Here is a 26,274-nt window from a genome sequence, read left to right on the forward strand (position 1 = left end):
GAAGCGCGGATGGCTTGACCGTCAGTTTCCAAAGTGCGGATAGCTTGACTCCAGTGTTTAATCAGTCAGACACTTATAGACATGTAAATCAGTGATAAATAGGTTAGTGTGACCAGACGTCCTCTTTTACCCGGACATGTCCTCTTTTTTAGACTTAAAAAATGTCTGGGCGGAATTTCACAAACGTCGGGCATTTTGTTTTTCTAGCGCTTACATAGAACTTCGAGAAGTTTCGTTCACAAACTAGTCCCGCCCTTCCCTACTCCGATTGGTTCGCTTGAGTGAGAAGGGGGCGTGATGAAGTAGTCTAAAATCTTCTGATTGGACGGTCTGACTGTAGAGCTACCGTTATTGGTCGACAACCTTCTCTGTAAACATTTAATTGGTCAGTCTGCACGTCAGTAGTCCTTGTTTACCTCAGGCAAAGCTCATGTACCTACCCTCAGCTCGAGCAGCTATGACGAAACGGAAATGTAAGTTCTCGGATGAATTAAAAAAGAAACTCCCAAGGCAAACTAGGCTTTTTTTTTTTTTAATTTTATATAAATATTCACTCAATTTAATTTAAATATTGAGAAAACTGTGTCTTTGCTTAATGAACAACATTTATATTGTAAATGTATTCATATTTAATTATATATTATTAATAATTTAATTATATTAAAATGTTCAGAAGTCCTGATATTTGTATAGAATTGTGTTAATGTTAAAATCAGAATTTCAGAGAAAATGTTACTAAATTTACACAGTTTTAAAATCTAATTTAAATTATAAAATGTGTGCTGTGAACAGTGGATTAGAACACATTTAAATGCACATTTTCACACTCAATGATCTATTTGTAAAATAATAAAAAAAAATTAATACAACTATCAATAGTATAGATATTGTTTATTAAACTTGGAAGTGAATGTAAAAACATTTTATTTTAGTCATTTTGGAGCGTTTCTATTGGTCCTTCACCATGAGGTTTACACACAGTGTGGAGGACAGAGCTGTGTTCAAATGATGCAGTAAATAAACATCCACAAACACGGCCATAGATTAGTTTTTTTAAAATGCAACAACACAATAATGTAGGCTTTATATAAATGTCTTAATTTTACATCATTAACTGTAGAGATCAATGGACAGCGGTACTCTGTATAAAATAGAACACATTAATAACCCCCGCATTTTTCATCCAATAAATATCTGCTTTTTTTTTTATCTTAAAAACAACAGAATCACAACAGCTTTAATCAATTTACACAAATAAACAGTCCATTAAAATGATAGACATTTTTTGTGGTAAAAGTTAGAAGAAAAAAATCTAATTGTTGAGTGTTAATGAGTTAAACACTAATGTATTATAACGTGTCATTTTCCAGAATTAAAGTCTTATATACAACACACTGCTGCATTTTCACCGAAATACTGAATATAAATCACCACAACCACTGAACTCTCCACTTTATAATGATTTCACTTTAAATGTCTCTTACTCTCTGCATAGGTGATGATGTCATTAAAAAACTGATCAAATAAAAATAATACAATGCATAGATTAGTGTCTCACACAGCGATTCTTTCACAGATCAGTGATTGTACCTGACGCCTGTCCGTGCCGAAGTTGTATAACCTCTGATATATTTACATTAAATCCATTTCTATATAAAACAATATAAGAACGTTTCAGACACGGCATCAGACGAGTAACTCCAGCTACTGGAGCCGCTCTGGATAATCTCCACAGAGAAGTATGAAATATAACATGCTCCGGGATCTACACTAGAGCCTCACCATGTCCAATGCCCCCAGCAGTGGTGTGTGGAACAGTGGAACTGTGTTCTCTGGAGTGATGGACTTCCTCTTGGGTAAGTTGGAGTGGTAAGTGTGATCTAGAACTAATCCCTAACACCAGCCCCTGAGTGTTATCAGGCGCACAGCTCCAGGGTCCTAGAAGTTGTGGGTTCGAGTCCCGCTCCGGGTGACTGTCTGTGAGGAGTGTGGTGTGTTCTCCCTGTGTCTGCGTGGGTTTCCTCCGGGTGACTGTCTGTGATGAGTGTGGTGTGTTCTCCCTGTGTCTGCGTGGGTTTCCTCCGGGTGACTGTCTGTGAGGAGTGTGGTGTGTTCTCCCTGTGTCTGCGTGGGTTTCCTCCGGGTGACTGTCTGTGAGGAGTGTGGTGTGTTCTCTCTGTGTCTGCGTGGGTTTCCTCCGGGTGACTGTCTGTGAGGAGTGTGGTGTGTTCTCTCTGTGTCTGCGTGGGTTTCCTCCGGGTGCTCCGGTTTCCTCCCATGCTCCAAAAACACACGTTGGTAGGTGGATTGGAGACCCAAAAGTGTCCGTAGGTGTGAGTGTGTGAGTGAATGTGTGAGTGTGTCTCGCCCTGTGAAGGACTGGTGCCCCCTCCAGGGTGTGTTCCCGCCTTCCGCCCAGTGATTCTGGGTAGACTCCGGACTCACTGCCGCCCTGAACTGGATAAGGGCTACAGACAATGAATGAATGTTATTAGAGGAGTTTGGAGAAACAAAGTCCTGATTAATGTGCTTCATTTCAGAAGAATGGTTTGCAGAAACATTTAACACCTCAGTGCTTTTTTAAAAAAGTGAAAATAAGTGACATTTTCTACAAAGAACACAATTAATTTAACATTTTTTGCTTCACAATTTAGTGAGGTTTCTATTCATTTGCTGAGTTCACATTTATAACAATCAGTGAATAATTCAGCTGTGTATTAAAATGTGCAGAAGTGTGTTGTCCTTAAAGAAGAGGATGTGTCTCTTACTCTCACTGATAAACAATGAGCTCTATCTGTTATATGTCCATCTACCCATCCATCCATTATCCACCGCTGATCCAGGTCCAGGTTGCGGTGGAAGCAGTCCGAGTAAAGAAACCCAGACCTCCCCCTCCCCAGCCACTGCCTCAGCTCCTCTGGGGGGATACCGAGGCGTTCCCAGGCCAGTCCAGACATGTAGAGTCTCTCCAGTGTGTTCTGGGTCTTCCCCAGGGTCTCCTCCCCATTGGACATGCCCTCAACACCTCACCAGGAGGCATCCGGACCAGATGCCCGACGCGCCCGGGAGTGTGTGTGTGCGCGCGTGAGGAGAGAGAATTCAGGAAGAGATGATGACGATGATCCACTCTCAGACACTAAAATATCCAGAGTTCCTTATTTGTATCAAAAAAGTCAGACGTCCGAGTGAGTGGTTATTTTAATTATTAAACCTGCTTCTACAATAAAAAAGAGCAGTAAAGTACTGAAAACTAGTTTCCGTTATTATTCAGGGCTAAATTTTCTCTTTTTGGCGTCTGGGGTTTCAGGCAAAGTGCTCATCTCCCTCCTCACTGCAGCTCGTCCAATCAGCTTCATCTACGAGCAACAATAACAGTGCATTAATTAACGGTTCTGAAGCATTATTAAGTAATAAGAGAGTAAGATAAATGATTAAGAAATGTCACAATTAATGATTAAATAACGACAGAAACAAGAACGAATATTATTTCACAATTTTAGATGCTAGTTCTTGTTTATTATCTTTACTTAATGATTGTGGCATTACCTCACTATTTAGTAAGGCTTATTTATTACTGTCATAAATATCATTAATTATGGCCCAGTACTGTAAAGTGTTACCCATTAATGTTTCTAAAACAACTAATTAATTTCGACTTTTAGAGTGAAGCAGGTTAATACTGCATTTCACAACAGCTGTGTTTGGTAAAATCTGGTGCGCACCAGTCAGTCGTGTGCAGAAAATACAATAAGTGTTTTACCAGATGTGACGATGAGATAATAAGCATCAGTTATAATTGTGTGCTGGATGTTATTACAAACTAAAGACACACTATCAATTGCCTGTCCATGGAAAGTGCTCCATAAATGCACTTCACATATTTAGAAACTAAACAAATATAAATAAAAAGGTTTTTTAATACATCACAGTGTAGTTTACATATTTCAATCATTTGCACCAATAGAATAAATGTATAAACAATGCTACCACTTTTAGAAAGCCATCTGAAATATAAAATAAGGCAGAGGTTTTTATAAATGAATAAATAGCCGTGTATTTCTCACCTCTCCGTCCACGACCTCCTGTCGAACTTTCCTCTGTTCCAGATTTTGCTACAAAAATAAATAAACTGCAAATTTTAAAACGATTAAAACAAACAAACAGATTTATTGTAAAACTGGAAACGAAAGAAATTTGACTAAAAATTAATTATAAAACAGATTTATTGTCAAAGTGTATAAATATTTAAATACTTAAAAAAATTGAAGCCAAATTTATTTTACAAATGTAAAACCTATAGTTGCTGTCAAAAACATTAATACATTCATTGTCTATAGCCCTTATCCAGTTCAGGGTCACGGGGGGTCCGGAGCCTACCTGGAATCACTGGGCACAAGGCTGGAACACACCCTGGAGTGGGCGCCAGTCCTTCAGGAGGTGATACACACTCACAGCTATGGACATTTTTGACTCTCCAATCCACCTACCAACGTGTGTTTTTGGAGCATCCAGAGAACCCGAAGGAAACCCACGCAGACACAGAGAGAACACACCACACTCCTCACAGACAGTCACCCGGAGGAAACCCACGCAAACACAGGGAGAACACACCACACTCCTCACAGACAGTCACCCTGAGGAAACCCACGCAGACACAGAGAGAACACACCACACTCCTCACAGACAGTCACCCGGAGGAAACCCACGCAAACACAGGGAGAACACACCACACTCCTCACAGACAGTCACCCGGAGGAAACCCACGCAGACACAGAGAGAACACACCACACTCCTCACAGACAGTCACCCGGAGGAAACCCACGCAAACACAGGGAGAACACACCACACTCCTCACAGACAGTCACCCGGAGGAAACCCACGCAGACAGAGAGAGAACACACCACACTCCTCACAGACAGTCACCCGGAGGAAACCCACGCAGACACAGAGAGAACACACCACACTCCTCACAGACAGTCACCCGGAGCGGGACTCAAACCCACAACCTCCAGGACCCTGGAGCTGTGAGAGACACTACCACCGTGTCGCCCACTGAAAAACACCTCCCCAAAATACTAAATTTACAGAAGACAAAAACCTTCTTAATTTTCAGAGGAAGTGAATTTATAAAGACATTATTCAGAGTAATTTTGGAGGGTTTCTATTGGTCACTTGTCATGAGATTTACACACAGTGTGAAGGGCATCTGCTGGGTTCAAATGATGTAGTAAACTAAACATTCACAAATATGGAGATACATGTTTTTAATTAGATAGCAACGATAGGTTTTTTAAATGTAAAACATTTATTTTAAATTTGCAAAAATGTCCTTTCACCTTGTGGAGCTCAGAGAGCTGCTGGTGTCGGAGCAGAGCCTCTTTACTGGGGAACTGTCTCCTACAGAGTAAACAGGCCAGTTTACTCCAGTCCGTCAGTTTCTCCTCCCTCTCCCTCTCTCTGTCCCCGCCCTCCTCCTCGCTGTCCGTCTCTCCTCGATACGACACCAGACTCACCGGGGGACTCCTCTGTACCAACGCACACCGAGAAATAAACACACAAGGAACATTTAGGAGTAAAAACGGAGAAAACAAGAACAGAGAAGAAAGAGAACAGAGTGAAAACGGCTAAAAACCAGAGCTTCTGCTCCTCGCTCCTCACTGCTGTGCGCTCGGGGTCGGGGTGAACAGCGAGCGGCTCATTATCATTTAAAGGAACAGGTGCTGAATACGGGCGTTCTGAACAGGGGCTGTTTACACAGGGGGAGAACACTGCTGTGGGGCTCGTGGGGTTTGGACCAAAGCAGGTCACAGACGTTTCATTAAGAAACAAAACTGTGTTCCACTGTGGAGACGAGGGGGTGTATCTGACCTTTAATCTTACCACGATACAAGATCTTAGAGATTAACCCACTCACCTCTCTCTCCTCAGGATGTTTTATTTGGTCGATCAGTATCTGTGGCCGCTCAGATAACGCACCCTAAAAAACACATCATTTAAATATTAAAAACAAAGTATTGAGAGTGTTTCCCAGAAAACTGTCCACTACTGCTATGAGTACAGCTCACACAGGGGGATTATGGGAAGGGACAGATTGATAGATAGACGGAGAGGTGAGACATAAACAGATAAGTAGATATACTTAAAACCAACGGATAGATTTTTTTTTAAACGATCAGGACCCCCACAGAGCAGGTGTGATGTGGTGGTGGATCATTCTCAGCGCTGCAGTGACACTGACGTGGTGGTGGTGTGTTAGTGTGTGTTGTGCTGGTGTAGAGTGGATCAGACACAGCAGTGCTGCTGGAGTTTTTAAACCCCTCAGTGTCTGGACTGAGAACAGTCCACCGACCAAAAACATCCAGCCGACAGCGTCCTGTGTCACTGATGAAGGACTAGAGGACGAGCGACACACACTGTGCAGCGACAGATGAGCTACTGTCTCTGACTCTACATCTACAAGGTGGACCAACGAGGGAGGAGTGTCTCACAGAGTGGACAGAGAATGGACACAGGGTTTAAAAACTCCAGCAGCACTGCTGTTTTCCTGTAGTAAATCTGTGTGTGAATACAGAAAGGTGCAGTGTTCTTTAAAGTCTTCACCTTCTTCTCGAGGATGGCGTATCCTGCGTCGGCGCTGGCTGACTCTCGCCGCTCTTCAGCACGTCGGGAGATTGAGGAGGTGCTGGACGAGCGAACGTTCTCCTTCTGACGGTTCAGACTCTTGGCCCAACGCTCCATGTCTTTTGCGATCTAAAAACAAACAGATTAAAAGAAATGGTGGGAATTTACACTACAGACCACAGAGGACAATGAGCTCCTTATCAATAATGCTACATGCTAGAAGCTAACACTGCTCTAAGTCACCAGCTCATTAAGGAGCCACTTATCAATAATGCTACATGCTACAAGCTAACTCAGTGTGTTTACCTGCTGGGCCGTTTTTGTTTTGGGTTTGTCCTTTTTGTCCTTGTTGCCGAGACCCATCGGGTCGGAGTTTGTTGCCATGGCAGCTGAATCTGTGATGTCATTGGTGGTCTGAGCAGGGACATAAGTGTGTTTTTCTCCATCCCAGTACATGTAGCGCTGAGTGTAGGGGTTAAAATAATACTGCACAACAACACAGAACAAAACATTAGGCTAAAACACAGAGATCAATAAAAAAAAAATCACAAAGGAATAGCAATAAATAAATAAACAAAACAATATACAAGAAAATAAAGTAAAAAGAGTTACACTGAATCAATAATTCAAGGCTGGACCCTGTGTAACTCATTAAAGGAGCGATGTGTTACCTGTGAGTTGGGGTCGTAGTAGAGTCCAGTGAGAGGGTCGTAGTAATAACCTGAGCTTTCATCATATTGATAAGTGGAAACATCTGGATCAGCTGAAAGAACACAAACAATTGAAGTGTTCATTAACAAACAATGACTAATGAATCCTGTCAGTGAAGTGTAGAGGACAGCGTGTTCTGTAGAGTGATGGGATTCCTCTGGTGTGTGGAACAGTGGAACTGTGTTCTCTGGAGTGATGGGGTTCCTCTGGGGTGAGTTGGAGTGGTGAGTTTGATCCGGAACTAATCCCCAACACCAGCCCCTGACCCTCATTGATGATTTTAGTTATCCACTGTATCTAAGGTATAGCCTCATAATTTATAAGGAGATAAATGAGTGAAATAAACTACATATTGCTTGGTAAATAATTGATTGATTGATAAAATTCATCTTCAGAGAAATTTAAGAAAACAGGATGGAGATAAAATCTGATTGGGGTTTATAAAGAACTGTAGAGATGTAACTCACGGTACTGCTGTCTCTCAAACGCAGTTCCTGGTGTAGCAGGCTGAGGCTTTCCAACAGTTTCAGCCTGCTGAATAACACACACACACGATTAAAACCTATACTAGGAGTTTCACATTTTAAATGATAAATGAATTAATCATGATTAATAACATTACTGATTTAAAACATTTAACCACAACACATGGTGATGCAATTAATTATGAATAATATGATTAAACACAATTAACTACATCAGCCAGTGTAGTAAATTATTAATCACATCACTCATTATAGTTAATGATGGTTAATTTGTGAAACCAGCTACAGCCAATTACTCCTACATACAGTTACAGCACTAAAATACCGACACACACCAGCTACAGCCAATTACTTCTACACACAGTTACAGCACTGAAATACCGACGCTCACCAGCTACAGCCGTTTACTCCTACATACAGTTACAGCACCGAAACACTGACACACCAGTTAAAGCCGTTTACTCCTACATACAGTTACAGCACTGAAATACTGACACACACCAGCTACAGCCGTTTACTCCTACATACAGTTACAGCACCGAAATACTGACACACACCAGCTACAGCAGTTTACTCTTACATACAGTTACAGCACCGAAATACTGACATACACCAGCTACAGCCGTTTACTCCTACATACAGTTACACACTGAAATACTGACGCACACCAGCTACAGCCGTTTACTCCTACATACAGTTACAGCACTGAAATACTGACATACACCAGCTACAGCCGTTTAATCCTACATACAGTTACATACTGAAATACTGACACATACCAGCTACAGCCAATTACTCCTACATACAGTTACAGCACCGAAATACTGACACACACCAGCTACAGCCAATTACTCCTACATACGGTTACAGCACCGAAATACTGACATACACCAGCTACAGCCAATTACTCCTACATACAGTTACAGCACCGAAATACTGACACACACCAGCTACAGCCATTTACTCCTACATACAGTTACACACTGAAATACTAACGCACACCAGCTACAGCCGTTTACTCCTACATAGTTACAGCACCGAAATACTGACACACACCAGCTACAGCCGTTTAATCCTACATACAGTTACAGCACCAAAATGCTGACACACACCAGCTACAGCCATTTAATCCTACATACAGTTACACACTGAAATACTGACACACACCAGCTACAGCCAATTACTCGTACATACAGTTACAGCACCGAAATACTGACGCACACCAGCTGCAGCCGTTTACTCCTACATACAGTTACAGCACCGAAACACTGACACGCACCAGCTACATCCGTTTACTCCTACATACAGTTACAGCACCAAAATACTGACGCTCACCAGCTACAGCCGTTTACTCCTACATACAGTTACAACACCGACGTATTGACGCACACCAGCTTCAGCCGTTTACTCCTACATACAGTTACAGCGCCGAAATACTGACACACACCAGCTACAGACGTTAACTCCTACATACAGTTACACACTGAAATACTGACGCACACCAGCTACAGCTGTTTACTCCTACATACAGTTACAGCACCGAAATACTGACACACACCAGCTACAGCCGTTTACTCCTATATACAGTTACAGCACCGAAATACTGACACACACCAGTTAAAGCCGTTTACTCCTACATACAGTTACACACTGAAATACTGACGCACACCAGCTACAGCTGCTGAGATATCAAAGAAAAGATGCCAGCATCATTTTGAAATATTTTGTATTCTAGCCTGATACACCGTTGTGTGTGTGTAAGTGCAGTTATTTGTACGTTGTGTTTAGTTGTTTGTACCTGGCTGGGTTGTGTGTATGTTGTTGTTGTCACTACTTGGGTTGATGTGACAGCAGCTAAAGAAAGAGCCACTCCACCATCATTTATTTCTGGGATCACTGTAACTAGAAAACACACACACACACACACACAATTTAACCAGACATTCTACCATTCGCAAGAATATTTTAGGATAAATGTAGGACTGTCATCAAAGTCAGTTCTATCTCCATTAAAACTACTCACTCGGGACAAATTAAAAAATAATAATAAAAATAATAATAGGCATGATAAACGCATGAAATGACTGGACCTAGTATATAATGCATTATGTATCTCTAACATATGATTTATACTTATTCATCTGTGTGAATCTGAACTCCAGTGCTGTCTGTGTGAGTACAGTGTAGTTTATGACTGATGTAGTCCACTGTAGAGGGAGTGAGGAGCTGTGTGTGTACAGTGTAGTTTATGACTGATATAGTTCACTGTAGAGGGAGCGAGGAGCTGTGTGTGTACAGTGTAGTTTATGACTGATGTAGTTCACTGTAGAGGGAGAGAGGAACTGTGTGTGTACAGTGTAGTTTATGACTGATATAGTTCACTGTAGAGGGAGCGAGGAGCTGTGTGTGTACAGTGTAGTTTATGACTGATGTAGTTCACTGTAGAGGGAGCGAGGAGCTGTGTGTGTACAGTGTAGTTTATGACTGATGTAGTTCACTGTAAAGGGAGTGAGGAGCTGTGTGTGTACAGTGTAGTTTATGACTGATGTAGTCCACTGTAGAGGGAGCGAGGAGCTGTGTGTGTGCAGTGTAGTTTATGACTGATGTAGTTCACTGTAGAGGGAGCGAGGAGCTGTGTGTGTACAGTGTAGTTTATGACTGATGTAATTCACTGTAGAGGGAGGGAGGAGCTGTGTGTGTACAGTGTAGTTTGTGACTGATGTAGTTCACTGTAGAGGGAGTGAGGAGCTGTGTGTGTACAGTGTAGTTTGTGACTGATGTAGTTCACTGTAGAGGGAGCGAGGAGCTGTGTGTGTACAGTGTAGTTCGTGACTGATGTAGTTCACTGTAGAGGGAGCGAGGAGCTGTGTGTGTACAGTGTAGTTCGTGACTGATGTAGTTCACTGTAGAGGGAGCGAGGAGCTGTGTGTGTACAGTGTAGTTCGTGACTGATGTAGTTCACTGTAGAGGGAGCGAGGAGCCGTGTGTGTACAGTGTAGTTTATGACTGATGTAGTTCACTGTAGAGGGAGCGAGGAGCCGTGTGTGTACAGTGTAGTTTATGACTGATGTAGTTCACTGTAGAGGGAGCGAGGAGCTGTGTGTGTACAGTGTAGTTTATGACTGATGTAGTTCACTGTAGAGGGAGAGAGGAGCTGTGTGTGTACAGTAGTTTGTGACTGATGTAGTTCACTGTAGAGGGAGCGAGGAGCTGTGTGTGTACAGTGTAGTTTGTGACTGATGTAGTTCACTGTAGAGGGAGCGAGGAGCTGTGTGTGTACAGTGTAGTTCATGACTGATGTAGTTCACTGTAGAGGGAGTGAGGAGCTGTGTGTGTACAGTGTAGTTTGTGACTGATGTAGTTCACTGTAGAGGGAGCGAGGAGCTGTGTGTGTACAGTGTAGTTCATGACTGATGTAGTCCAAAATGCAGACAAAAACTAAATGGATTCTTTTGGACAGGACCTTAATATCAGAAGAAATTCTGGACAAGAACATGTACACAAACTTACAACTAAGCAAAGAAACTCCTAATAGTTGTGTATGTATTAATAGATTTCTCTCACCTGTAGCCCCGCCCCCTCCCTCATAAGCCCCCATAATCCCTGGGGCTGATGAAGTCAAGTCTGTTCCCATGATGACAGGCCCTTTAAAAACCTCAGTTCTGCCCCCTTCTGAACCCTCCGGCACAAACCCCACTGCTGCCGCCTGCTGGGGATAAACGTTCGCTTCACTCCTGAGAACACCTGCAGAGAGCTGCTGGCTAGTCTAGAGAGAGAGAGAGAGAGAGAGAGAGAGACAGAGAGAGATGTATTATGTTTGGTGGGGAAACAGATTTTACTGAAAGACGAGACAGTGTTACTGATAATAAGTGTTTCTAAGCTTCATTACATCAATGTTTAAGAGTGTCAATGGCTCCCCCTTGTGGAGACACTTATTCAGACTGCTGAACATAAGCGAGTGAATCACTGAGAGAGTGGGGTTACCTGGGAAACAGCCCACTGAGCTGCAGCAATGGCTGTACTCGCTACTGTAGCTGCACTGACTCGACTACCATCCGTCAGAAACACATCCCTGAGAGAGAGAGAGAGAGAGAGAGAGAGAGAGAGAGAGAGAGAGAGAGAGTGCTCCATCACTCCAAAGAACAGTTTCACACTTCCACAGCCCAATGCTGGGGTTTTACAGTCCTCTGGCAGACTCTTTGTGTTTAGGAATTTTAAACTTAGTCTCAGTGTATGCTTCTTGGGTAGAAGGTCTGGATTTGAGTGTCTGCTGAATTGTATAAATGTAAATGTTAAAGCAGTTTAAAGTTTAAAAAATCAAAACAAAAGGAACATTTAGAGAGTTATGGTGCGTTTCCACTGCATGTGCTCGGCTCGACTCGACTCACTTTTAGCTGGTCATTTTTCCACTAGAATAATCCCCCCACAAAATGGAGCTGGTGACATCACAAAAAAAAAGTCACTGGTAAAGTCAGGCACTGTTTACTCGTTGTGTGGCGTGTTGTTGTTGTTTGTTTTAAACATGTTTCTATTATAGAATTAACTGTAAATTTTAACACTTAAATATTTAATGATTCTTAGATATTTATTGTTATTTAGTATAAAATCTAGTCGTATACATAGTATTACAACATTAAAGTATTATTCATTTTAATTACTGCTTAATATATGATTATTATTTTAAATCTCAAAGATAATAATTTTATTGTTATTAAATGTTATTAAATGTGAGCCCTTCTTGTCTTTACTGGGTTTTAAAGCAGCGGTCAGTGTCCAGAGTTAAAGGGTGAATGTGAAGGTGATTAGTTGATTGATTGGTTGATGGTGGGGTGAGGGGTGGGATCAGGGGTAAAACTATAAGCAGCTGGAGTTATTGTTATTGCTGTATTAATGGCTTTATGTTTCTCTAAGCTCAGGTCTTTTCTGGTTGTTGAAAGAGCAGTGAATTATTTACGTTTCTGTGTTTTTACTGTGGTTTGTTCAGTTTACAGAGCAGTCTTTGAAATAATTTATTATTATTCATTTATGTAAATTGTGTTTCTTTGAACTATAAATGTAGGCTAATGTAAGAGCTCACACTGTGTAAACTCAGGTCAGTGTTTGTATTGTTGTATTAATCAGGTAAATGTGTGACAAACGGAAGAATTGGTCCAAAATGGTTTTAAAGGAGATCTTTAGATATTTTCTTTACAACATGAAAGGGTTAATACCACTGACGCCTAGTGGCCTGGTGAAAATGACCAATGAAAAATGAAACATTGTCTGCGTCTTTGGTGATGCACCTTTATAGATACACACACATTTTATATAATTATTTATATTATATTTAAAAGTGTGTGTTACATTAATATGTATTACATTAAACATATGTGTTATTTGCAATTACTCTTCTGTAACTCCCACCCTTAGTGAATATGAAGGGAACGTTTTCATAGAGCGAGGGACAGACAGATATTATCAGCCCATAGATAAACTATGGTACTTTTCCACTGCGTGGTATTGGCTCAACTCAACTCTCTTTTCCATTAGCTCCCCTATGAAATGAAGCCGGTGATGTCCCAAAAAATGTTTTTTAACAGGAACCACTGTCTTGACAACCTCAACAACGCAGTGGTAGAGTCACACGCTGTTTACTCGTGGTGTAGTGGCGTGTTCTTGTTGTTTGGGCTGAACACGGCTCCGCCCCCAGTTCCTCACAGAGCAGTTTTCCTTGTCTCACGTTCGTCTGGAGATTTTCCTCAGCCACCGACCCAAGGAGCGTCTGCCCCTCTTCAGAAACCCCTCGGGGGAATGTTACGAGCTGCTGAGTCGAATAAAAACTAATGTGAACGCTGCTGTAACTTCAGAGATTTTACAAGCGGTGAGTTTGTGCTGGAGCTCTGTGTTTCCTGGTGATTGACAGGTCTCTGGCCAATCAGAGCTCAGCAGGGTTTACACCTCACATTCAGTACCGACTCGGCTCAGTTTGTGCTAGGCATGAACAAGGACTGAAAAAGTACCCAGATCCAGGACCAGTTTTGGCGAGTGGAAAAGCCAAAGAGTCGAGTTGAGTTTTGTCGGTTCCATGGAGTGGAAAAGTGGCATTGGTTTTCTATTCTAAGCATGCTGAGGTGTTAAGGGGTGCGTCCTACCGCTTGGAACCCTTGGCGAATTCCACAGACACAATCTTTCCGTCGATGGAGAGAGGAGGCTGTAGAGCCTGGAGAATTTGGAGCAGATGAGAAGCCTCCTATAACACACACACACACACACACACACTTTACTCCCTTCCCGTAATGTCCAGGATATTCGCTTGTTTGCGTTAAAGGTGCAGTCAGTCATTTTCTACAGCTATAACACTGACACCTAGTGGCCTGAAGTGAAGAGATTCTGTACTAAACTCTATATTAAATATGTCCATCCCCATGTGGGGGACCCGCTCAGTGGAGCATACACTGGTACATTCAGGGATGACAGAGCAGCTTGGTTCTTTGTCTCTTGAGCTGCACTTTACAGAAACTTTACAGTGTACTAAGTGTCTGCTACCTGCTGGAAGAAATGACTGACTACATCTTTAATTCTACCTCATGTGAGGAGGGTGGTGCAGCAGCTCAGGGCTGTGTGTGACGGTGGGATGTGATAAAGCTGGCGTACCACGATGGTGGAGAGCTGCAGGAAAGCGAAGCCCCGGTTCAGCTGCGTCTGCTTGTCTTTAATGAGCCTGACGTTAGAGGGAGAGAGGGTGGCGAACGGGGCGAGGGACGACAGGATGGCGTCCAGACTGGTGTGGGGACCTAGATTCCTCAGGATCAGAGCTAAACACAGATTATACACACACACACACACACACACACACACACACACACACACACACACACACACACAAAGATCTGTGTGAATTAAGCTGGCATAACACTCTGACTTTATTCTCCCTTATTATCAGATAAATCAGATACTGATCCGATACTTCACAGACCCTGACGACACCTCACCCCTTACACCGTGAGACAATCAACCAATCAGATCACAGATACAGGTGTAACAGTAGGTGGATAAAACAAACTTGGAGTCAGGGGTTGGAATCTGGGAATTTTAAAATATGGGAAATTTACCATGGCAATTAAAGTGTAATTATGGGAATAAAATGGGAATATTCAAAGATAAAGGTGAGAAACTTTCATATAGTTTGGTAAAAAACATAATCTTGACTGAAATAATTAGATGTGATTCCAAAACTGTTTAAATCTAGATGATTTCTAGAAACTTGACATTTAATTTAAAGCGGTAATTTACTGGTAATTTATTGGACATTTTCCACCACTTTGCAGTTCCCTACATGAAGAAGAGGTGGATTAAGGTCACAATGTGTAATACCCACCTGTAATAAGGGGTCCCTTTATTCTAATATAAGGGCTGAACACAAAATATAAATTAAATTCAGGTCGTTACTGAATACTCTAAGTGTACATAATATACACAGCACGTCATACCCGTAAATGCTACTCACACTTCAAACAAAACCAACGTCACCGCCTCAGCATCAAACTCTAGACCCACAGCTGTGTTCATCAGAGCACTCACTCTCACTAGAGAGAAAGAGACAGACAGACAGAGAGACGTACTGTCATTGGCGATCTCGTTGCTCTGTGATGCTGTTGTTGCTGATGAAGATGATGAAGGTGTGGTGCTGATGCTGAGGTTGAGAAGCGGGGAGGTGGTCTGGTAGATTTTGGGGAGAGGCAGTAAACCCTGGGAGGTCTCCTTTATCTGTCCCAGGGGCAAGTCCTTCTGCCCCAGAGGCAGCTTCAGCTCAGCTTCTGAGGAGAGAAGAGAACAGAAATGTAAATAATATATACTTTACTATTAAACAATGTTATTGTTGTTGTTAGAATGATTATTAACACCTGTTTGTGTGTTTACCTGATTTAGGAACTCCACATTTAAAGCATTTCTCTCTCCTCTTAAAGTTCTGTACTCCACACTGAAAATATAAACACATCACACAAAGACATGAAGTTTATCGTCTGGATCATTGTATGGATCCCTCACTGAAAACAACTGGGGCTTTATGAAACAAAAACACTGTAACAGAGCCCCGAGCCGTGGAGCAGAATCAGAGAACAGTTCACTTTCAGAACGACAGCGACTGGTCTCCTCAGTTCCCAAACACCCACAGAGAGCTGTTAAAGAGCAGCTGAGGAACACATTGGGAAACACCACACTGCCATTGCTTTTCCGGAATGTTTTGAAAATTTAAGAGAGGCAAATATTTAAAAAAAAAAAATAAATAAAAATAAATAAACTTTCTAAATGTTAACATTTAAATATTGTATTTGTACCGCACTGAAGTAATACACTGAAGTACATCAATTCCACCTCAGTGCATTTAGTTTTAATTTCAATTTTTTCACAGTGTTACAACTTTTCTGGAAATAGGGAGTGTCCTACTCAGTGTAATGTACTCTACTCACTGTGTACTATATTCTACTCAGAATACTGTACTCTATTCACTATACGATACTCAATGTGTACTATATACTTCTCACAGTGTATTATCTGTATAATAATAGTTATTACCTTGTTACAGAGCCAGTCCTCGTTGGCGCGAGGTTTGGGGTCGCTGTAGTGCATTGAAACACGCTGTCCCAGGATCATGAGAACTCCCTGAGATGAAAAGGAGGAAACAAGCGAGAGATGGGGGAGGAGAAAGGAGACAGAAGTATTGCAGTTAGGGCCATAATCTCAGAATCCAGAAATCACCTCAAAAGAAAGAGAAAGAGAGAGAGATAAAGAAAGATATACAGAGAGAGTGAGAGAAAGGAAGAAAGAGAGAGACAAAGAGAGAGATATACATAGAGAAAGAGAGAGAGAGAGAGAGAGAGAGAGAGAGAGAGACATCACCTTCAGCTGGAGAAGAGTTGGGACGGACGAACCTTTGCTGTGAGAGAGTGTGTGTTGGACATCTCTCTTGGCCCCGGGCCTTTATACCCCCCCCTTCAGGGGAAAAATGAAATAACTCCAAAATAAATTTCCCCCAAAATAACTAAATCAAACCCACAGTAAACAACAAACCCCCTGACACATCCAGCCAATCAGAGCACAGTGAAGCCCGGGAGAATATGCAAACATGACATGACGCCTTTACTTTTCCACCGGCCAAATCTGGTCCTGATCCTGGAACCGGGTTCTTTTTCAGTCGCCGTTCTCTTACGGTTCCAGCCGAGCCGAGTCGGTACTGAATGTGAATATGTGAATTAGTTTTTATTCGACTCTCAGCAGCAGCTTGTAACGTTCCACCGAGGGGTTTCTGAAGAGGGGCAGACGCTCCTTGGGACGGTGGCTGAGGAAAATCTCCGGCGAAAGACGAACGTGAGACAAGGAAAACTGCTCTGTGAGGAACTGGGGGCGGAGCCGTGTTCAGCCCAAACAACAAGAACACGCCACTACACCACGAGTAAACAGCGTGTGACTCTACCACTGCGTTGTTGAGGTTGTCAAGACAGTGGTTCCTGTTAAAAAACATTTTTTGGGACATCACCGGCTTCATTTCATAGGGGAGCTAATGGAAAAGAGAGTTGAGTTGAGCCAATACCACGCAGTGGAAAAGTACCATAGTTTATCTATGGGCTGATAATATCTGTCTGTCCCTCGCTCTATGAAAACGTTCCCTTCATATTCACTAAGGGTGGGAGTTACAGAAGAGTAATTGCAAATAACACATATGTTTAATGTAATACATATTAATGTAACACACACTTTTAAATATAATATAAATAATTATATAAAATGTGTGTGTATCTATAAAGGTGCATCACCAAAGACGCAGACAATGTTTCATTTTTCATTGGTCATTTTCACCAGGCCACTAGGCGTCAGTGGTATTAACCCTTTCATGTTGTAAAGAAAATATCTAAAGATCTCCTTTAAAACCATTTTGGACCAATTCTTCCGTTTGTCACACATTTACCTGATTAATACAACAATACAAACACTGACCTGAGTTTACACAGTGTGAGCTCTTACATTAGCCTACATTTATAGTTCAAAGAAACACAATTTACATAAATGAATAATAATAAATTATTTCAAAGACTGCTCTGTAAACTGAACAAACCACAGTAAAAACACAGAAACGTAAATAATTCACTGCTCTTTCAACAACCAGAAAAGACCTGAGCTTAGAGAAACATAAAGCCATTAATACAGCAATAACAATAACTCCAGCTGCTTATAGTTTTACCCCTGATCCCACCCCTCACCCCACCATCAACCAATCAATCAACTAATCACCTTCACATTCACCCTTTAACTCTGGACACTGACCGCTGCTTTAAAACCCAGTAAAGACAAGAAGGGCTCACATTTAATAACATTTAATAACAATAAAATTATTATCTTTGAGATTTAAAATAATAATCATATATTAAGCAGTAATTAAAATGAATAATACTTTAATGTTGTAATACTATGTATACGACTAGATTTTATACTAAATAACAATAAATATCTAAGAATCATTAAATATTTAAGCGTTAAAGTTTACAGTTAATTCTATAATAGAAACATGTTTAACAATAAATACTGAAAACTCAAATTTAAATATTTAAAAATCACTTGATATTTAATAAATATGTATAAATAAATATAAATTACGAAAATAATAGTATCTTTATACATTATAATAATGCAACAAAAACTTTAATAATAAATGTAATATTTTACAGTTAATAATAAATGAAACTTTTAAAAAATTAGTCTTAAAGAGATTTTCCAAGGTGTAGTTATATTATTCATTCATTCACCATCTGTAATCTTTATCCAGTTCAGGGTGGCGGTGGGTCCGGAGCCAGAATCACTGGGTGCAAGGCAGGAACACACCCTGGAGCCTGGGGGCGCCAGTCCTTCACAGGGCGACACACACACACACACACACACATTCACTCACACACTCACACCTACGGACACTTTTGAGTCTCCAATCCACCTACCAACGTGCGTTTTTGGAGCATGGGAGGAAACCAGAGCACCCGGAGGAAACCCACGCAGACACAGGGAGAACACACCACACTCCTCACAGACAGTCACCCGGAGGAAACACACACAGACACAGGGAGAACACACCACACTCCTCACAGACAGTCACTCGGAGGAAACCCATGCAGACACAGAGAGAACACACCACACTCCTCACAGACAGTCACCCGGAGGAAACCCATGCAGACACAGGGAGAACACACCACACTCCTCACAGACAGTCACTCGGAGGAAACCCACGCAGACACAGAGAGAACACACCACACTCCTCACAGACAGTCACCCGGAGGAAACCCACGCAGACACAGGGAGAACACACCACACTCCTCACAGACAGTCACCCAGAGGAAACCCACGCAGACACAGGGAGAACACACCACACTCCTCACAGACAGTCACCCGGAGGAAACCCACACAGACACAGGGAGAACACACCACACTCTTCACAGACAGTCACCCGGAGCGGGACTCGAACCCACAACCTGCCGGACCCTGGAGCTGTGTGGCTGTGCCACCGTGACGCTCAAGTTATATTATTGCCTGTTTATAAATATCTTGACCTTATTCTATGTTTATTTTTAAATATTGACTTTTAAATTAATCTTAGAACTCTATTAGATCTCTATTTTTCACATGTTTTCTTTAGTTATATTATTGGCTCTGTATTTACCTTTATCATATTTTTTATGTTTTTACGCTTATTTTGAACCTGTATTTTGTTGTAAACTCTTAAATACATTTAATTCTCTTTACAGACTCAGCCTTATTCTGACTTCTTTTTCATGGCAGGGGTCGGTCATTTCAGTGCTTGTTCTACGATGAATGAATACAGATGTATGATACAAACGACATTTCATGTCACTCTCTGAAGACTGTAAATTTGACCCAAGAGACTAAATGAACAGTGTGGTCTTCAGAGCTCAGAGCCCACAGGGTGAGGAACAGTGTGTATTCATTAAATAATAAACCTGTGTGTGTGTGTGTGTGTGTGTGTATACAGAGTGTGTGTGAGTGACCTGATTGCTCTCCATCCAGCGGCTGGCCTCCTGTAAGCCATTAAACTCGACGAAGGCGAATCCTCGGCTCTGACCTGGAGACACAGCCGCCGGCCACAAGAACAACAACAACAACACGCAGTGAGGGGTTAGTGCCTTCACACACACATCCAAACAACACACTCAGAGAGAGAGAGAGAGAGAGAGAGAGAGAGAGAGACCTGCTCTATGGAGTGTAAACAGAGCAGTTTAATTCTTCATGTTGTGTGAGTTACACTTTACAGAAAACAGTGTGTAAATCATAAATAATAACTTTCCTAATCAATGTTTGCTCATTTTTGGTGGTGAAACTGACTGAATGCACTTTAAAGCCACTGTCCGCTGGATTTTAATTTGTAAACAATGTGGCGTCAGTAGCAGAGCGATTGAGTTCAGTGAAAACCCCTGGGTCTAGCCTGGGTTTGGACGAGATCTGACAGGCGTCCAGAGTGAACGGTAGCCTATGTACACTGTAAACGAACACACACACACACACACACACACACACACACACACACACACTTCCTCCGACGCTACACTGAGGACCCCTGGTAAATGTTGTCTCTCTCTGAAAGAAGCCGTCAGCAGGGGGCAGTGTTAGAGCCCTGTGAGGCGGGCCGCTGCAGTGTTCCAGGAAGATTATTATCAGCATCCGGACACAGGACGTCCAGCACTGCCATGTGGACAATGCCTCATCCCCCTGAGACACTCCTCCACCCCCAGCAGGGCTTTAGAGGCCAATTGCTTTGAAGGAAGGACTTCATCCAAGGCTCTGGGCACAGACGTCATGTACGGTAGGTTTAGCCCCAGGCCACTAAAATCCAACACTGCAGAAATATAATTTAAACATCTGTAAAAAGGCAAACGCCTGTGGATCTCTCTACAGCGCTTCAGAGCTCATTCACCACTAAACACACAGAGAGACAGCGGTCAGGAGACGAGGGGGGGCAGGAGGGGACAGTGGCTTTGAAGCAGAGGGGTGTGTTTTCTGCTGAGGACGTGGCAACAGAGTCATTAGGACATCACTGTAAAGATTTTAACAAACAGTAATTAGAGCTTTTTATTGACGTCTTAGAACACAATGTGGATGGGGTTTAACATCCAGAGAGTATAGTCTGTGTGTGTGTGTGTGTGTGTGTGTGTGTGTGTGTGTGTGTGTGTGTGTGTGTGTGTGAGAGAGAGAGAGGAGCGAGGGATGATTAAGAAAGAGAGAAAGGGAGGATGGAGAAGGGAGTCTGACCGCTCTGTGTCAGTGTTATTAGGACACAAACACAAACTCAAAACACAAACAAAAGCTGCTTCACCTGCTCTGTCACATCTGGAGAAATCGACACATCTGCATGACCAGGAAAATATAAAAACACGCTCTGAACATCTGCACTCACTGTACATTCCCTCAGCTCCACCGTCCACTCGGGTCACTCTGCAGTTCCACACTTCCACACCGTAGTCCACCTGTGACCCCCACAGCGCAGGTGTGACGTGGTGGAGGATCATTCTCAGCGCCGCAGGTGGACCACAGTCTGTGAGTGAGCTACGCAGTGACCGCCGTGTGGACAGTTCTACTGACTGTAACTAAGCCTGGGTTAAACATGACGCCCCCGTGTGGGGGGCCTGCTCTGTGCAGCATAAACTGGTTCATTCTGGGACATCTCCTGAGAGCTGGACTTCATGGAAAACAACGTAAAGAAAATGTTCAATCATTTTAGAAACATCCTCTGCTACTTTATTTGGAGGTAAAAATCATTAACTGCACCTTTAAAGGATCCTCTCTGTGTTCTAAGAAATGTAACTCAACGAAATGAAATCTGGGAGAGAGAGGGATGAAGGGATGAAGAGAGAAACGCCGAGTCTGAGCCGAGGGGGAAATGCTGTGTGTGTGAATAAACACCATAAACGCCACAGTAAGACGTGTCTCCAGCCGGTTTCACCACGCACAGGAACGCGAGGGAGAGAGGGAAGAGGGGGGACGTCTAATGGAGGTAAAGGAATGAGGCAGAGTTTAGGAGAAGGAGGGATGAGCTGTTAGGAACGAGTGGAGAAAAGCGTGAGAGAATCCAGAGGAGGAGTGAACTCACCTGAAGATTTATTCCTCATGAGGCGAACTTCTCGAGGCTGGACTTCCTGCTGCTGCAGCAGAGCTCTGATCTACACACACACACACACACACACAGTCACTAAGAATAAAGTCCCCCAGTATCTGAGTGTAATCCACAGCTGAAGGGACTGGTCCGTGTTCAAGGATAAGGACAGCACAGAGTAGTTGGGGAAATACACTGTTAAAGTGGTCACAGGTTAGAAGAGAGTGAGCGGAGCCCTCTGTGAAGCTCTAATGCAGTGGTTCTCAAACTGTGGGAGGTGTACCACTGGTTGAACCTGAAGCAGCAAGAGGTGGACACCACATGACCTCGAAATACGTGCCTCATAATTAATGAATTTATTCATAACTGAGAATCTAAAGTTTCCATGTTTCACAGTTTTCAGAATGATGTCCACATTCTGTTGATTACGTCTGTTCCCCTGCTTTTCCCAGGGAGGGAATACGAGCCCCTCGCTTTCTTTGAGACAGACGTGAGCAGTCGGGACTTTATGACACAAAGGGCAAAGTGGAAACGAGAAAAACAAACTGAGACCAAGCCTGAGAAGTACTCTGGAGCTCAGAGGGACTAAATCCTGAGACAAACAAAGTGAGAACTCTGTACATGTGAAGCCTCCTTCACCTACTGCTACAAGCGCCGAGAGCCGCCGTGACCTGCTCCCGGCGCCACACTGTTTTCACCTGGAGCCTATTAAACACTTAACTGATAGAAATGTACTCCTTCTCATTCTTTATTTCTTTTGCTTATTTCTCATAAATGTTACGTTCTCCTGAAAAAAGCGGAGCATGTTTCTGTAATAAAGACTCTCAGGATTTGGAGGTTTTGATAATGGCCTTCCTTCTTAAACGTTTAAGCACCACTGCTCTAATGGATCGGCATAAGGCATTAAAACCCATCTTATCCTGTGTGTAATTAATCTTATATTTTACAGTTTACAGTCTGAAGACAATCTGAAGTGTCATTTCCCCCCTGTACCTCGTTGACGGTGGCGTTCTGAGGCAGCATCCTCAGCATGATGATGTTACTAGGCCTCTGACCCTGCTCTCCCTCTGCTCTGTAATCCTGATCGCGAAGCTCCGCCTCCTCACCTCCAGGCTCCGCCCTCAAGGAGTAAACACCCTCTCTCGCTTCCTCACTCCCTACGGACGGCCACCGGGGACAGAAACCCTGCAGAGAAACCAGGAATCACTTTAAACCTGATGCCCTTTCTGTTTCTGGTGAACTTTCATCAACACTGACCTCTGACAACTGACTGAAGGGTTAAAGGTTCACTGGCGTTGCCTTAAAGGTGCAGTCAATATTTTTTCCACCACCAATATTTATGAAAATCTTTATGTAAAATTGTATTTACCATAAGGTATAACTCACAAGATGAGGATTCTGAGCGATCTGTTGACTCTGAGTGAAATCATCTTATGCTCCACAGAGTGGGTCCCCAGCATTATGTTTAAAGGGATATTATGTAATTTTTTTAACTTAAAAGTTACAGCTTTGAAGTCATTGTGATGCTCCACTGAGCTGTAATAAGGAGAATGGAGCTTCTGTCATTGCTTCTCCAGGATCAGCACTGTAGGAACGACACTATGAAATTTTTGGAGGAGGGTAGGAAACCAACCCACTCCCTCCCGTCACCCAGTGATTTCAGTACAGTGCTGTAAAACACTGGGGGGAGCCCCATGGGCAAAAAAAGAAAAAATCCTACCTAGTGTTCATTTAAATCAGGTTTAATTGAGAAACTGTGACCGATGTCGGCCACTGGGTGTCAGTGTAATCACTGTTTCACAACGTTAAGACAAATCACCGGGGAAAATCATTGACTGCACCTTTAATTAGCAAAATATCAGCCAAGCACGTTACTGATTGGCAAAATTAAATATTATAAAGTCTGTTAATGACTTTAAATTAGTTTACTCTGTAATAATCTGGTGCTTTTGATGTTTGTGGATTAAACGCCTCTCTAGTCCCAAACCGGACAGAACCCATAGCGCTCTCACCCTCCTTTGGCCACCAGCCCTGGAGTAGCCCCTCTCCTCGGCTCGCCGCACCGTTCCGTATTCCTCTGGAGAACGGGAACCCTGTTCCGCCGTTCTCCCCCACTCCTCTTCACTCTCTGTTTGGTGTGGAATGTGTTTGTCCGTCTGGTTTTGTCGGAAAGCCTGAAGATCTCGTTGAGGACCACGTTCATCCTCGAAGTGAAAATCCCTCTCCTCCTCTGTTGGGAATCTCTGACGGATTCCCTGAGGATCTGGTGGGTAGCCTTTCCCTCGCCGGTTGCCATCACCTCCACAGAACCCCCTCTGCCCTAACCTGGTAAAATCCTCCTGTCCTTCGCTGAAGCCGTTATCCGGAAACGCTCCTGTTTCCGTACTCTCCTGACCGTATCCTCGATAATCCATGTCTCTGTAATCGTGATCCTCAGCACTGTTGCCGTACCGCCCTGTTCGGTCTCCACGGCCGCCTCTGAAACACAGACCATCATCTGAGCTTTAAAGGAGGATGACAAAGGTTGGATCAGACACAGCAGTGCTGCTGGAGTTTTCAAACTCTGTCTGTGTCCTCTCACCATCCACAGATGTAAGGGCAGTGACAGTAGCTCATCAATAATAATAATAATAATAATTATATAATAATATAAATGCTCCATACCTCCTCTCATAATCCATATCAATAAACAGCTCTGGGCAACGCCCCCTTTTTTAAACAGCCTAGAAAAACACAAAAATAAAGCGAAATATCAATTAATCAATAATTTCAGTAGAAATATCTAAATTAAAATAATCCCAAGAGAGTTAATTCCTGATTTATATATATTTTCCCTTCAATTCTAAGTTCCACCTTAAAATCCACAGCAGCGGCGGTGCCCACGACACGGCCGCTGTAACGTAACTATGCAGTATTTAAGGTGGAACGGAGAGTTCTGGAAAAAAAAAAGAGCTACAATTCGAAATAGAAAACTATAAGATGAACACCTGCAGGTGATTTTGATTTGTGGAGTAAATATAGATAGTCAACAGATTAAAGAGGCATAGAGGTATATTTTAATTCCTATTTTATGTATGATTTAGCTCTTCTAGCTACGGGTACGGTGCTGGTTTTGCTCGGGAGGCTGGAAAAGGTCAAATTACAGCTCTAGCGATAAGATAAATGAATACAAGACCATCTAGTGACGTCTAATAAGAGTAAAAACCTTTACCTTCATTAAAACAGGCATCAAAAACAGCGAAAAGGTATTTAAACGTTTGTTTTTTGTTGATAATTTATAGCTTCACTGAACCGATACGAATGCCATTGGAGTTGCGCAGGGTTGCCAGTTCCCTCCTAAAAAGTCCCCGCTGCGTTAAAGGGCCAATAAGCTTAGTTATTTTCGCACACAAATATTTGTTCTGAAGTCCATTCATGAAATGTGTATAGCTGCAATATATTTAAACAAAAGTAGTCGTTATTCATTAAATTTACGTTAATAACTCTTTCCAGTTTCTTCAGATATAAAGGTGATTATTCATCTTCTATTTTTTTTTTTTAACGGGAACTCAGTAGATATAAACAACCTGTTCTACTTGGCTGCTCTGTCTGCAGCCTGAAAACCTCCTTATAACTTATTATAAGCATGAATTAGGACCTTGTGATGTCACAGAAACAGTATGTTCAAGTGGTTTGCATCATATTTGTGCAAAAAAATGCATTGTTTGAATATGCTCATTAAAAAAAAAAAACTATAATTATTCTCTCTGTGTCTGCGTGGGTTTCCTCCGGGTGACTGTCTGTGAGGAGTGTGGTGTGTTCTCCCTGTGTCTGCGTGGGTTTCCTCCAGGTGACTGTCTGTGAGGAGTGTGGCGTGTTCTCTCTGTGTCTGCGTGGGTTTCCTCCGGGTGACTGTCTGTGAGGAGTGTGGCGTGTTCTCCCTGTGTCTGCGTGGGTTTCCTCCGGGTGACTGTCTGTGAGGAGTGTGGCGTGTTCTCTCTGTGTCTGCGTGGGTTTCCTCCGGGTGACTGTCTGTGAGGAGTGTGGCGTGTTCTCTCTGTGTCTGCGTGGGTTTCCTCCGGGTGACTGTCTGTGAGGAGTGTGGCGTGTTCTCTCTGTGTCTGCGTGGGTTTCCTCCGGGTGACTGTCTGTGAGGAGTGTGGCGTGTTCTCTCTGTGTCTGCGTGGGTTTCCTCCACATGTTCTGCTTACCTCTCACAGTTCAAACACAGGTTGGTGGATGGAGTGACTGTGTAAAAGCATTCACGGCGGTGTTGTCATGAAGAGAAAAATCATATTCTAACATTTAACACATTTAGCATTTAGTATCATGTTCTATCTTCTACTGTCT

The 26,274-nt window shown here is 42.7% G+C and overlaps 2 protein-coding genes across 4 annotated transcripts in view; one reads left to right on the forward strand and one right to left on the reverse strand.

Annotated features, from left to right (window-relative positions):
* Positions 1 to 22,628, forward strand: part of frmd4bb (FERM domain containing 4Bb) — a 67,007-nt gene extending 44,379 nt beyond the window's left edge. Inside the window, exons 25-27 of the mRNA XM_066670264.1 lie at positions 1,679 to 1,856; positions 19,831 to 20,658; positions 22,398 to 22,628. The gene's annotated coding sequence lies outside the window, so the exon portion shown is untranslated. The remainder of the gene's footprint in view (positions 1 to 1,678; positions 1,857 to 19,830; positions 20,659 to 22,397) is intronic.
* rbm10 (RNA binding motif protein 10) lies at positions 906 to 25,430 on the reverse strand. Of its 3 annotated transcripts, none has more exons than XM_066670266.1 (22): positions 25,157 to 25,430; positions 24,610 to 24,668; positions 23,958 to 24,423; positions 22,939 to 23,130; positions 21,943 to 22,012; positions 19,847 to 19,920; positions 16,374 to 16,460; positions 15,717 to 15,777; positions 15,419 to 15,613; positions 14,451 to 14,611; positions 13,949 to 14,046; positions 11,802 to 11,889; positions 11,382 to 11,583; positions 9,616 to 9,719; positions 7,800 to 7,863; positions 7,293 to 7,384; positions 6,928 to 7,107; positions 6,601 to 6,750; positions 5,915 to 5,977; positions 5,337 to 5,525; positions 4,065 to 4,112; positions 906 to 3,356 (listed from the first exon to the last, which is right to left on the reverse strand). In XM_066670266.1, the coding sequence occupies exons 2-22, from the start codon at positions 24,624 to 24,626 to the stop codon at positions 3,264 to 3,266; spliced, it is 2,694 nt and encodes an 897-aa protein (XP_066526363.1). In that variant the 5' UTR covers positions 24,627 to 24,668; positions 25,157 to 25,430; the 3' UTR covers positions 906 to 3,263. The 3 variants fall into 3 exon arrangements, with proteins under 3 accessions (XP_066526363.1, XP_066526362.1, XP_066526364.1); XM_066670265.1 differs by having other exon boundaries at positions 7,800 to 7,866; XM_066670267.1 differs by lacking the exon at positions 24,610 to 24,668 and having other exon boundaries at positions 7,800 to 7,866; positions 25,157 to 25,222.
* Between the last annotated feature and the right edge of the window lie 844 nt (positions 25,431 to 26,274).

Source organism: Hoplias malabaricus, chromosome 5, assembly GCF_029633855.1.
Source record: "Hoplias malabaricus isolate fHopMal1 chromosome 5, fHopMal1.hap1, whole genome shotgun sequence".
NCBI classification, from domain to species: domain Eukaryota; kingdom Metazoa; phylum Chordata; class Actinopteri; order Characiformes; family Erythrinidae; genus Hoplias; species Hoplias malabaricus.